The 13739-nt window shown below is 38.0% G+C and overlaps 1 protein-coding gene across 1 annotated transcript in view; it reads right to left on the reverse strand.

Annotated features, from left to right (window-relative positions):
• Positions 1-13739, reverse strand: part of ITGA4 (integrin subunit alpha 4) — an 82785-nt gene that overhangs the window by 1295 nt on the left and 67751 nt on the right. The window contains exons 18-26 of the mRNA XM_082657925.1: positions 11605-11755; positions 10218-10313; positions 8911-8990; positions 8422-8511; positions 6611-6701; positions 4079-4186; positions 3145-3270; positions 2263-2382; positions 265-363 (exon numbers count right to left, since the gene is read on the reverse strand). Coding sequence (XP_082514051.1) covers positions 265-363; positions 2263-2382; positions 3145-3270; positions 4079-4186; positions 6611-6701; positions 8422-8511; positions 8911-8990; positions 10218-10313; positions 11605-11755 — 961 coding nt within the window. The remainder of the gene's footprint in view (positions 1-264; positions 364-2262; positions 2383-3144; positions 3271-4078; positions 4187-6610; positions 6702-8421; positions 8512-8910; positions 8991-10217; positions 10314-11604; positions 11756-13739) is intronic.

Consider the following 13739-nt stretch of genomic DNA (forward strand, 5'->3'; position numbering starts at 1 on the left):
ATTCTCTTGCTGGTCTAACACAAACCATAGGAAACATTGGTAATTGTTTAGCAGAAACAGGGTGTGTAATGGGCCATATCTGTGGTTCTTCCTCCAATCCATCCTACCAAAATCACCTCCTGAAAGAGCTATGTCATGCCTTCCTGGCAGTTGTAGAAAATACCAATCCCCTGTAAAGTATATTAGGCTTGCCATGATTTTCCTGACCAAACACTAGCAATATTTTTTCCCACAATGTTTTGGTTAAAAAGGTAATAATCTTACATGTGCAACATTCTCATCCTTGTTTAGTTCAATAACTTTTGGATTTGGCTCTGGAAAAGCTGTTGCTCTTATTTCAAACTTCAGGGCTCTAGTCTCATCCTGTTTAATAAATAAAAAAAAAAAGATCACTGTAGCCTGATACATCGTTTTGTTTCATGAAAACACAGAGCAGGTAAGAATCATGAGAAACTACTTCTATTCTAAAGGTTTTCACAAGTTAGCTTCTCCGGTTTCACCATTTGTAGTTAATTGCAATGCAATGCTTCCTTTGGTTCCAAAGGCATGTCCTTGGTATTAATTTATATGGCATCATTTTGTTGAAATCCTTTTATTAAACATGGCTGCTTTGCAGAGAACTTGATTTAAATGCTTATAATAGTTAATATTTAAATACTATTTGATAATTACCAGTGTATTTTTACCTTAGCTATTGAATTTTTATTCCCAAAGAAGACTTTCTTTGTCTGATAAACATTTCCTCAAATTAATTTTATTTGGGCTTGTTTTTCTTAATAGTGTTGTCATCTTTCTGCTCTGATCAAATACAGATTAGTGTACCAAATATCGTAATGAAAAAATCCGGTACAAATATTTATAACATTCAAAAATAAAATCAGTGGCTGACCTCAGAGCTTTACTGTCTAACAGAGGGCTTTATCACCCAGAATCCAGAGCTTGGGCATCTGTGGACAGGCTCCATAGACTCTAAGGATCTTTGAAGTTGTAGTCAAAATCGAGATTTTTTTATTTTTCATATGTGCGTTCATTAGGGTAGATGAGAATATATTCTTTTGTCAAATTCTTAAAGAGGACACTATGACCAACAAAAGTTAAAACTACTGTGTAAAGGTTATTTAACATTTTGGAGAGAACATGTCGAATTTTAGGGCTAAAAATATATACTTTATCTGGAGCAGTTTTTTTCAACAGGGATGATTCTGTACCCTCGAGGAGAGTCAGCTATGTCTGGAGACATTTCTGGCTGGCAGGACTTGGGAGGGAGTGTACTGCCATTTAGTGGGGAGAAGCCAGCTATGCTGTTAAATATCCTACAATGCACAGGACAGCCCCTGACAACAAAGAAGCATTTGGTCCAAAATGCTACTAGTGCCCACTGTTGAGAAACCTGGACCTCAAAAAGAGTGTGAAGGCAGGCTGCAAAAGTTTAAATAACTTGTAACTAAAACAGACAGCTCTTAGTTCCCTGTCTGGTGCGTGTTCCTCTTGACCACCTTGCGGTAATTTCAACTACTCCTCTTAACAAAACATAATAGCTCTCATTTCCTTTGGCTTATTATGTGCTGTGCAGTAAGTGCTTTATGAAAATCATCTAATCTGCAGCAACCCTGAAAAAGAGATATTACCCATATTAATCTGATAAGGAAACTGAAGAACAGAACTCCAGATAAAACCAATGATCTCAAAGTACTTCTCATAAATATGCATACTGCTTCTTAGGAAGAAGTCCAACATGTATTTAGTTAATTTTTAATTCAACCTTTCAAAGTTCATCTTCTTAAAAGTGTGTTTGTATTTTACTGTTGTTGATAAATTTTGATGTTTTAGTTTGATTTTCTGGAAGTCTTAATTTTTAGCAAATATATATTAATAAATGTATACGATATACAATAGTAGGTTTTTAAGCATAAAGTAATTTGGAAAGAATTTTAAGGATAGATGAAATGTTAAAGCAGCTAACTTCTCTAATTTGATCAAGGTTCATAAATAGTTGGACATGCTTTCTAAAATCTCTTAATTATAGTCTATTTACAGTCTTAGTAATCTGTTTAATTACTAAAGCCATGTCATTTAGACAATGTATTTTGTAGTGATAAATGGAAACAGTTCTGGAGTTTCACTCCAGATTTTACATTCATTCATACCGTCTTAATTTGTTGAATGCCTCCTTACGTGACATCCTACCTGTATAAGATGGTCGCGTTTGTAGATTCTATATGAAGTCTTCTCCACAAAGTTGTCACTGTATCATAGACTTACCATTTCTAAAATGGATGGCCGACCCTCCAACTGAATGTGAACACTGGCTTCTTTTCCACTGTCCATTTTCCCAAAATTGCATGAGAAAGTTAAACAATGTGGATCAGCTCTCATGCAGTACTTGAAAAGAATACAAAAGAGCGATGTTAAAATTTCAACATTTTAAAAAAAGATGGCTAAAATATTTAGATGGCTGAATATTTAGATGGCTAAATATTTAGATGGCTAAATATACGTGGAGTTCAAGATCTGCTCCCCTTAGTGGCATTTTGCAGAAATTTATCTTGATATAAACATGGAATTAAAGATATGCTTTCATTAGTGGCACTTAAAAAATTATCTTGTTTTAAACAAAACACAAATGTTTAGTAAATTAACAAAAACAAAGTATTCGAACTAGATCACATGTTTTCATTATTCTTATGAACTTAATCTTCTGGGATAGAAAAAGTAAGACACCTAATCAGAGTCTTGCTACGTTACATGTTCTATGTTCATTGTAAAACTTGGATCATTTTAAGGGCTTTCTTGGGTTTTTTTCCCCATACATTCACTAAAATGAAAATACTGAAAATTAATTTCATGCCACAAAGGCCGTTCAGCTGAGAACAGCATCTTGACCCGCAAAGGGTCTGACACAACGTCTGGTTGGCATAAATTGGGCACTTGTTGCATAAATAATGAAAGTATGTTGTATATATTTAACCCTGGGTGTCTCTCAACTCTCCAATCATGCCTGTTCCTCACACACAAGAACATTACCTGAACTGGCTTCTCTCCTATACTCAACTGACAGTTCAAAACCCCTTGGTTCATGGGTTTAAGTGTTTCAGTTCTGTAGGTTGGAAAGCAAAAACTACAACCTGAAAAATTGAAACTTACCAGTAGCCTCTTATCAGTCTTTGATAAAAATTTGAATATATCTTTCAGGGTCTCCATTGTGCCTTTTTTCTGCTCTAATGCACACTTTCTTTGGTAATTCTTAAAATGGCATTCTCCAACAGTAGTCTACAAAGAAAGAAAGAAAAATCTTATCCAATATTGGAAAGAACAACAGCTACATGGCTTTAAAACTTACCTTTTAAAGCTTACCTTTCCTGAAATATATCAAGTACTTATAAAATTGTGTGAAAATATTTTTTGATGTGGGAGAGATTAAATCTCTGTAGCAGAAAACGCAACAAAAACCCAGAAAAATTTTAAAGGGTTGGATATAGGTCCCAAATTGATCAAATGGCCTTAACTTTACAGAAATTAGGGCAATACGAAAAATGGACATTTGAACATTAGCATTATATTGAACATTTCTTTGGCTTTAGACATACAACAAAGTGTTCTAAAAGCATGCCCTACCATCTAAATCTGGGATTCAAGTAAGATTTTTAAGGACTATATATCAGATCTACTGAGTAGGTTTCTTTGTCGATTGTCTCAAAACTGGGAACGTAAAAACAATTCTGATAGAATCATCAACACAAAAATATTGATTCTTAAGTAGTTATTTGAGTATTAATAAAAGGCTGAAGTATTGCTTTTTCAACAGTGGTCTCAAGCTTTATGGAGAATTCCACCAATTAAATTACTTCCACAGGTCCCTATCACAAAGAAAATCTACCAAAGATGGTACAGCATAGTTCTTTTATTGTGTTAAGTCACATGTAGAGGTTCCACTGTAATCCTGCCATTCTAATGCGATATTCAAAGTGTGCACAGTAAATGTATGGTGCATTCATAGTTTAGACTAAGTGTGACTGAAGTAGCAGAAATCTCCATTTTAGCAATATTACTTAGAATAAAGGAAGGAACACATTTTTACCTGGACATCCAAAATGTTGAACAGTTTATCAGTTTGGGGAATAAAAGAATTTGGTATCGTTATTTCCACACTAATATTTGGAGCCATGCTTTGGCCAGTGTTGATAACCTGATAAGGAGAAAGAAAATTTAAACACTCAAAAAATACTTTTTATAGAAGTACAGATACCAATGAACTTTTCAGGTGAACCCATATATTTCACATAACATTTACAATGGTGGGGGTTTGGAGTTGGCAGCTGCACGGCAAAAGGAGACAGAATATCCAGTCAGAACTTTAAAACGTTTGTTAATAATATAACTAGTCATTATTCCTAGACCTCTCCTTTTGGTGCCGATTAGACCAAACTGTCTACACTGATGGTCTACCGCAGAAGTAGTCTGAGGAAAAAGACATCAATAATATACAGTTGACCCCTGAACCACTCAGGGGGATTAGGGTCACTGACCTCAGCACAGTTGAAACTCCTAATATAATGTATACTCAGCCCTGCCTACATGGTTTCTCTGTTTGCACAGATTCAACCAACCGTGGATTGTGTGGTACTACAGTATTTACTATTGAAAAAAAATCCACATGTAAGTGGACCCGTGCAGTTTAAACCTGTGTTGTTCAAGGGCCAACTGTACCTGGGTATGGCACATTATAGATCTAAAAACCATGATCGGTTGTCCTTATAACTATCCCATGAGGTGGGCTGACATTTTATTATTTGCCATCTCAGGAAAATGCTGAGGTGTTAACGTTGTAACCAAGAGGAAAGTTAAAAAGTGACAAGAAGCGGGACCAAAACCCAGGTATTCTAATTCTAAATTCTATGTGGGTTTCACAAAGTCACTCTGTGCTGAGAGGATAATCAGCAGCAGTAAGTGAATAAAAATATTTTAAATTCAGGAAAATTATAATGCTGATGCACTCATAAAATCAGAAGAGGGTAGGTTATTGGCTTTTAGAAAAAAACCAGTTTTTTAATAATGCATAAGGGGAAGATACTTCATTACTGTTGATAAATCTGGGGTTTGCAGAACGCTGAAGAAGGAAATTGGGCCAAAATATGGCCTCCTGAGAACTATAAAACCAACACAGTAAGTCAGAAAAAAGATGTGCTACAATATCTAAATGAAATAGCATGACTCAAAGACCTGCAATAATCTTCTGAACGCACACGATGTAAATAGAGAGAGAGTATCCCTGGGCTTTGGGACAGGTGGTAACTGCCAGGCCTTGGAAGCACAAGGGCAGTTGCAAAAGGCAATGTCAGCAATGGGGACCCAGCACTGCCCAGACCTTTAGACAAGGTCTTCCTGACGCCAGCAAATAACCAAGCTCACTTACAATATTCTTTATGCATGTTCGCCTAATAACATTTAGACCTCCAAGAACATCTTCATACTTGGACAAGGCACCAAGCCTACAGACTGAAAGAATCTCCATGCCCAGTCACTCCATTGTAATTTAACTAGACAATACTTGTGAACTATTATTTGCAACGTAATAAATAGGCCTTCTAGAGTCCAACTCAGTTTCTGTTTATCAGAGTACAAACCCCCACTGGACTGTGACAGGAGCATTTTGGGGGACTTCAAAGTAGAGGGCGACATTTTTCCAACACTAGGGTATACTAGTGTAACAACAACTTGAGTATTGACTCAAAAGAATTTTGAGGTCATTCTTCTTCCACAGATTGGGGCAGTGGCCCAGGGGTTTGCATTTTGGATGAGCACCTCAAGTGATTCTGATTCACATGTTGAAAAGCATTGCCTTACAAAATATGATAATGTACCTAATGCAGATTCACTCACAGTCTGTCGATTGTTATATAGCTCTTGAGAATGTGTGAGCAGTGCTTTAGGTTCAAAAAATGTGGACATTATCTCCAATTATTTGCTCATTATCAACACCCATGCTGTAACAAAAATTTCAGTTTGACGGTAAAAAGTGTTTAATGAAATTTTAGCTCTCTATTAGTATGTTAATACTTCCGGATGATGATGATACTCTTTCCTTTTTAAAAAGATTATTTAGTAAATGATGGATCACTTGTCATGGGTCATATACCAATGGCTTGAAAGGCTGACCAAGTAGACCTTAAATGGAGATGTGGAGGTAAAAGCTTCCTTTACTTGGTAAGGTTAGGACTTGTATGAAGCTTGGACCACGACCCAAAGATGCCTTTTCTTGACCTATTCTGATTTCTGCATGCATCTTTAGCAGATTCAGTTCCTCCCATAACTTGGCCTATTTCAGGCATTACCTCTGTTCCCAGGAGGCACTTACTGTAAGGAGAGGTAGTATAAGGAGAGGTAGTATAAGGAGAGTGGGCTCAATAACAGGGACAAGATGAATGGGAGAGAAGGCGCAGGGGCCCACCAGGCAAGGGCATGAGCCCTGCTGCAGCTCCCTTCTCGCCCTCAGCCAGCTGAGGTGGCCCAAAGCTGAGGGATGCCACACAGATATGATGTCCTCTGGAGCAATGCATCAGTAACATTCTTTCAGTTTGCTACAAATATCAGCACAATCAACTTTTCTTACGTGGAAAGTGAAGTTCATTTTCTCTGCCATACACATTTCAGGCTCACTTTCCTCCTTTGGGCCATACACAAACGACGTTGGGTTTACAAACCTGCCAGAAATGAATTCAGATTTAATTTAACTGTCTTATTTGATGAGGTATTAGAAACAGTCTTTCTCTCTAGTCTAAATATAGCATATCTCTTAAATATCCCTTAAATATGCCATCATTCAGACGACAGGTGCCTCTAAGTACCATGGAATACTTTTGGTTTCTTGTAAAGGTAAGAATTTTAGGGAAAATGTAATGAAATTAGAAAGCCACGTGCTCTGACTGGGGTGATCATTTCTCTTCCCGCCAATATCCTTTGCCTTCCCAATACTGCCTGGCTCACTCTAGTGACCATTCCTTCTCTCTCAGCCCTCAAATGCTTCACGCAAACTTGACGAATATGAGATAAATTCTTAGCTTTTCCCTAGGGCTCCAGTATCCTCCTGTATTTCAATCTAGCTGACAGATGTTTGAGTGATTTCTTATCACGCCCAGTTCCTGCTGGCTGTTTGTAATGGACCCCAAGTCTGGGGAACAATTCAAACATCAAGAAGTAGGGCAAATTTTTGTTAGGGTACAAGGTTGTCATTCCTTTACCTGAGATGAGGCACACGCATGGTCAGTAATGAACTTTAAGACGTATTTTTCTAGGAAAATCCCGACTCCCCAAGTTGCTAATATTTGGCAGCTAATATGAGGTAATATGTTAGAGACTCTTTTACAAAGGAAAGAAATGAGAAATATTCCAATGTTGTAGATTTAGGCAGCTTGACAGTTGCAGAGCATCCCTTGCTCAAAATGAGATGTGGATGACGGAAAAGCAGGAGGACATACTTATAACAGAACCAAGGAGGCGAGGCGAGGTAAGCATTCGAACCCAGGCAACGTGCAACTGACTTCTCTTTACTCCCCACTACTCGCCCTTGAATGGATTCCTCTTTCCTCCGCTGGTTTTCTCTCACAAACTGGAGAATCAGTTCCATCAGTTTCGGACACTATTTTTATATAACTATATGCCACCTTTATGGGTGGTTAAAAATGACTAGGGATGCTTTATAGTTAGGGCAACTAGAAGAGCTCATCTATTTGTCCTGTGTCTCATATTGTCTATTGCTTTAAAAATGTGGTTTTAAACAAAGATTAGTAGGCTCAATAATTTCCAGTAAAATCATGAAAGGTTTTCATGATACTCCTTTAATTCCTTCTCTTCACATCTCCTTCCTGAGTCATAGGAGGGTCCATTCAAACAATTACTAAAATTGTGAGGAATCAGTGACTGCTGGGCTGTGGCTATGGAACTCTGTAATTCACGGATATAAAGAGGGGACAAGGGAGCCGGCTCTCTTGTATCTCAATTCATCTGCCACGCAGGTAGATGCGGGGTCTGCACAAGGGCGATTTGGCCAACCTTCCACTTCTCTGAACTTCACACTTGCCCTGGCCACTGAGCATGATACAAAGTGCACACTGGCACTCTGGGGCCCTGGCCTGCACGGCGTACCGCTGAATGGTTGGACGTGGCCTCCTATTGGGCTTTTCCAGTAAGAAATCTCCTCCGTTGGGGCATTAGTTTGAGGTGGTCTCAGTGATCACTACAGAGTGGGTTAAAATAACGAACACCTAAGCAATGGGCTGCAACACCGAGGTAATTGTTAAGAGACAGAAACAGCACATGACCTTTTCTTAAAAAACTTTAAATAGGCTTTTGACCAGTAGTTTAAGAAGCAACAGAATTCAAAATCAGCTCAGAATTTTACAGGAGTCCTCCATATCTACTCACCCATGAACAGTCAGCATGACTTCATACTTGAGAGGTACTGTTAAAGGCACTTTGTTACGCTTCACGTTGCCTGTTTCTCCTTCATTTTCACTACAGAAGCAAATAGAAAACCGTCTTAGAATCCAGTCAGCACAAAACTTCTCTTCAGAGGGAGCTAGTTACGCCCCATGTATACCTAATGTACTTGGAGGTTGGTTTAAAAAATGCTTTTTGAGGAGCGGGGATAAAAGTAGACGCAGTAGTAAGAAATATTTATGTCAGAGTTGGCAGAAATTTGCTCTCATTATTTATGCTGTTATTTGCTTCTATGCTATAAAACCCTGTGTTAGAAGGGTTTTTTGTTTGTTTAACAGATCACATAAGGAAGTTTTCTCCTGCAGACAATGGAACACAGCTCCATGGTTCCCCTAAGGTCACCCCCCTTTTCTCCCCCCAAAAGTCAGGGGTTCATTTCCTTTAACACAATTGTTTTTTCATAATGAAATATACCAGGCGGCATGCACTGTGATGTTGAGATCCTCTTCTGCTCTGCTGAGTGAGCTGGCATCCAGAAGAAAGCTAATATCTGTCTGAAAAACATAGGGAACGCTCATTTTAAAAATAATCTAGGCACAAATATACAATGGAATATTACTCAGCCATAAAAAGAAACGAAATTGAGCTATTTGTAATGAGGTGGATAGACCTAGAGTCTGTCATACAGAGTGAAGTAAGTCAGAAAGAGAAAGACAAATGCCGTATGCTAACACATATATATATATGGAATTTAAGAAAAAAAAATGTCATGAAGAACCTAGGGGTAAGACAGGAATAAAGACACAGACCTACTAGAGAATGGACTTGAGGATATGGGGAGTGGGAACGGTAAGCTGTGACAAAGCAAGAGAGAGGCATGGACATATATACACTACGAAACGTAAGGTAGATAGCTAGTGGGAAGCAGCCGCATAGCACAGGGAGATCAGCTCGGTGCTTTGTGACTGCCTGGAGGGGCGGGATAGGGAGGGTGGGAGGGAGGGAAGGAGACGCAAGAGGGAAGAGATATGAGAACATATGTATATGTATAACTGATTCACTTTGTTATGAAGCAGAAACTAACACACCATTGTAAAGCAATTATACTCCAATAAAGATGTAAAAAAAAATAAAAAAATAAAAATAATCTAAAGTTTGTTTTTACAATCTGAATTTTAGTTTTTCTTATTATTTATGTTCTGTGAAATACAGATACGAAATGATGTCCTACAAGCATAGGCTAACCCTCACTCAGAGAACTACGGGGAAGCTGTCCGGTCTGTGGCAATTTTAAAGCAGCAGCATTTCCACGAGTGACGTTCAGAGACAAAGCCTCCTCTGAATGTAGATAGGCAGGTCCAGACTGACAAAATTAGAGATGCTTTAACAACTTGAGTGGGCACTCTTGCCAGAAACACCTTTTAGTAGAGGACAGGTGACATGCCTGGCAGATAGGACCACCCGGGGTGGAGTTGGGGGAGTGTTGGGGAAGGGTGAGGCTGGGCAGCGGAATTGATTGACACATTCACCTGCCCGTCCTGACACAAACAGGCGCCCCCTTCTTTTTCTTTCTTTTAAACAGTGAACATTGCCAAGAATATAAACACAATCTCAAAGATCTCAAGCCCAGTTGGTTTGGGTTTTATTTCATTTAGCTACTTACTCTTAGTAAATAATAAAAACGACAACAACAAATTATTTGCATGCAGCACAAACATAAGGAAACAGAAAATATTTTATATTCATGTCAGTAACAAAAACTATAAATGCTAAATGCTTACCCTTGATAGATGATCTACATATATATAACCAACCCTGCAGTCAAGTTTTACTATGCCAGAGCTGTCTGTTACTTCGCAGTTTATTTGTTTCTCCTCCTAAAAGGAAAATGAAATAACTGGTTTAAGTAGGTAAGGAATGAGAAGTTCATAACATATGTTTAAGGATGGTTTTTGAAAAGAAAATCATCCCTGAATACTTTCTTGGAAGACTAATTTCTGTTTACTTTGGGGATAAATCAATAGGAATATAAATACACTACATAAATATGTGTGTACAAGTATAGATTCATTCTAATATTCACATATATTCTCCACAGAATAATTCCTGGATTTGTAGCTTTCAACCATGTTTCTGTGTTCCCTAACTCAAGGTTCCTTGAAAAACCACAAAGCAAGGAATTCATAAGGTCTATATTTCATTGGCTGCCTTCTGTCTGGGTTGTGAGAGTGTGATAAAGGTATTTAATTATAACTGTAATCACAATTATATATATATTCAAATATTCAGGGAAATATAAATTTATATACATCTCACAGATGTATATTTCCCTGAATAACTGAGTTTTCCCTCTTACCATTGCAAACAGGCTCCCAAAGCTCTAGAGGAAGTGGGTAGTAGATATTTATAAGAGGTCAAAGGCCTTTCTAAATGTCCTTAGTGTGAAGAAATGGTCTCTGGATAAGAGGTGGGTAAATTTTTCTAAGAGGCAGAGGAGCATCCACGGAGAAAGTGACTGAGACTTTTCTCTTTCAAATTTAACATTATTAATACCTCACTGATGGATTTAAGTGCTCATGACTGAGGCACAGTGGTAAAAAGGAAAAAAAAAAAGGAAAAGGTCTCCAGGTGCTCCAAACTCTTGCAGGAAAGGAGAAACTTGCCTACAATCTGGTTGGCACCAGGATTTTGGAATTTGACGCTGGTTCTAGCATTTTGGAGGTCCTCTGGGATCGAGACAGTGTACGTGAACTTAAAATGCAGAGCAGTAACTCTGGGAGCCCAGCATGAAGGACCAATATGGCCCGTGTAGAGACCCCAACCATGAGGAACACCATCACAGCACCAGATGAGGTTGTACCAGTGAGAAAAGCAATGACACCCGGGCAGCTTGCTTGGATAACTGGACAATCGCTTCTGTCTCACAGTAGCATTGGTAAGCAGGAAGCTGACTCTCTTGATCTCAGTCAGATCCCAAGGAACTTTCCATTTTGATTAGGGGCACAGAGGAAAAAAATTACTGGAAGCCCGAGTGATAAGTCTGAATATTAAGACTCATACGCCAAATATTTATACCTCAAATGATAAAGTGATTTATACATTTACATTCTTTAAAAGTTAAGTAAAATATCAATGTAGTATCATGCTACTGTAGTTTTCGATTCTTACCAGATCTAAAATCTTAATGAAGTAAAGACCAGTGGGTAGTCTGATATGCAGAGTTGTCTCATACGCATCATCTCCGGCATTAAATAAGGACACGTTCAACATTAATGTCTTCATACTTCCAACAGCAAGATAGGTTTTATTTTCATGTGGCCTAAAAATTAAGTACGATTTAGTTTTCGTTTGGAACTAAAAATCCCATCTCTTCATTTATGTATCCTGAACATAAAATACTAATTTGGAAGCACAGCCATAGGAGATGACCCCACGCAAGTAGATGTAAATCCATTGTAAAAAGAACTCAGTTTCCCAGGTTTCAGATAAATTCAGTTAGTTATTACACAGGAAAAGTTTTCTAATTTAGTTATAATTAAACTAGTCTGCTTTCTGTTTAACTTCTTGCTTCTATCATTTTAGCATATTTTTCTCATTATTTCAAAATATCTTCCTAAAAGAAAAGATTTTTTTTTTCTTTCTTCATTCTTGAGTAGACATTGAACTAGCTGCTGCCAAAGCCAAAGGAGAATGACTATTTCCACCAAAACAGAGGATGCTTTGGTGGAAGTGAGCATGGCATGGGAAAGGACTGCTATGGCCAGCACGTGGGTGCCACTAAAATCTGTTGAACTAGAAAGAATTTCTTAAGGCAGGCTGGTCACCTCTACCAAGAACTAGACCAAATTAAAAATAGAATTGCGGAAGTGTTTCACCATCTTGTGAACTGGAAAGGGAACACTGCTACAAATCCAAACACGTAAGTGAGTTCAAGTTCTGGCTCTGGCCCCCGTTCTTCCGGGGGAGAGGTCATTTAGCATTTTAAAGACTCAAGTCACCCCACCTGTAATAAAAACTACTGTTCAGTGAAGATATGACTCATGCACATTCCATGAAACCCCAAGGAACCTGAGGTTTAAGAAATGTATTCAAGGTACCACAGCTAGAATGTTCTAAAGTCTCAAGGCAACCCATTCCCTTTACTGATTAGATGGTTAGAAGAGCTCAGAACCTGCTACAGAATGTCATGATTCTGTAAGCTGTCCTCAAAAACAGACACTCTTAGATATCAAAGTATTTAAATTAAAAACAAATTAGTTCAACCAGAGAAGAATATGACCCAAGGCAGAATATCAGATGAGGATAATCATAACAATAAGAAAGATATTCACCTAGCAACTAGAGTTTAGAAAACATTTCTTCAACAATGCTTACATTGTATCATTCTAATCAACATCTGTATTTGTGTTTGAATAAACTATTTATGGAAATGTTAAACACATAGTAGGCATTTAGTAGTTATTTGTGAGTTGATTTAATGTCTTAAATGTTTAAGGACAGAGTTAAAGAACAAGTTTCAAGATTGATGCTTTTAAGCATTACTTGAAGATGAAGAGTGATTTTAATTGAAAGCCCCTGTATAACAATCGTTACATCTATTACTCCCACATACAAAAATAGTATAACAAATTCCCAGCTTTGTAGAGCTTATAAAGGGCAGATTTATAAACAGATGTAAACAGATATTAGAAATACTTGAAAAGAGTTATGAACGAAGGGCTCTGGGACCAGGGCGGGGACCCATTTTGCCTGGGGGTAGCAAAGGCATGTTGCTTCTTGCTTTTGTACTATTCTAGTTATTTAGGTTGAGCTGAATGAAGATTAAAATTTCTTTTCTTAAATAAAGAACATCTGAAAATTTCATGATTGAACTGGCATTCACTTGGATTATACTCTTAATTGATTTGTCAAGTCCTCTTCCAATTTTCACACTACTGGGGGCGGGTGGTGGTCACTTTGCAGAAAGCAAACTTGATAATGTCACGTGTCTGCTTCCTTTCCTCCAGTGCTTTCAAGATAGAGTTCTGATTAGTGCAGCAGATGCAGCCTGCAAGAGCTGGTCGTGCCTTACTTTCCACTGCACAACCCATTCCTTCCCTTTAGCCATGCTCACCTACAAACAGGGGTCCAAACACCTGTGTTTTGTGTCCTATTTCAAGCCATCCCTCTGCCTTCAACCTCTTCCCTCTTCATGTTATCTGGTTAACTTATACTTGTTCTTCAAGACTCAGCTTGAGTGTCAATGTTAAGAGTCCTCAGAAGTTCTTCCAGTTGATACTTATTGCTAAGCCCCTTCACCCAGC

The sequence above is a fragment of the Grampus griseus genome (genome assembly GCF_964374135.1).
Source record: "Grampus griseus genome assembly, chromosome: 7".
Lineage (NCBI taxonomy): Eukaryota > Metazoa > Chordata > Mammalia > Artiodactyla > Delphinidae > Grampus > Grampus griseus.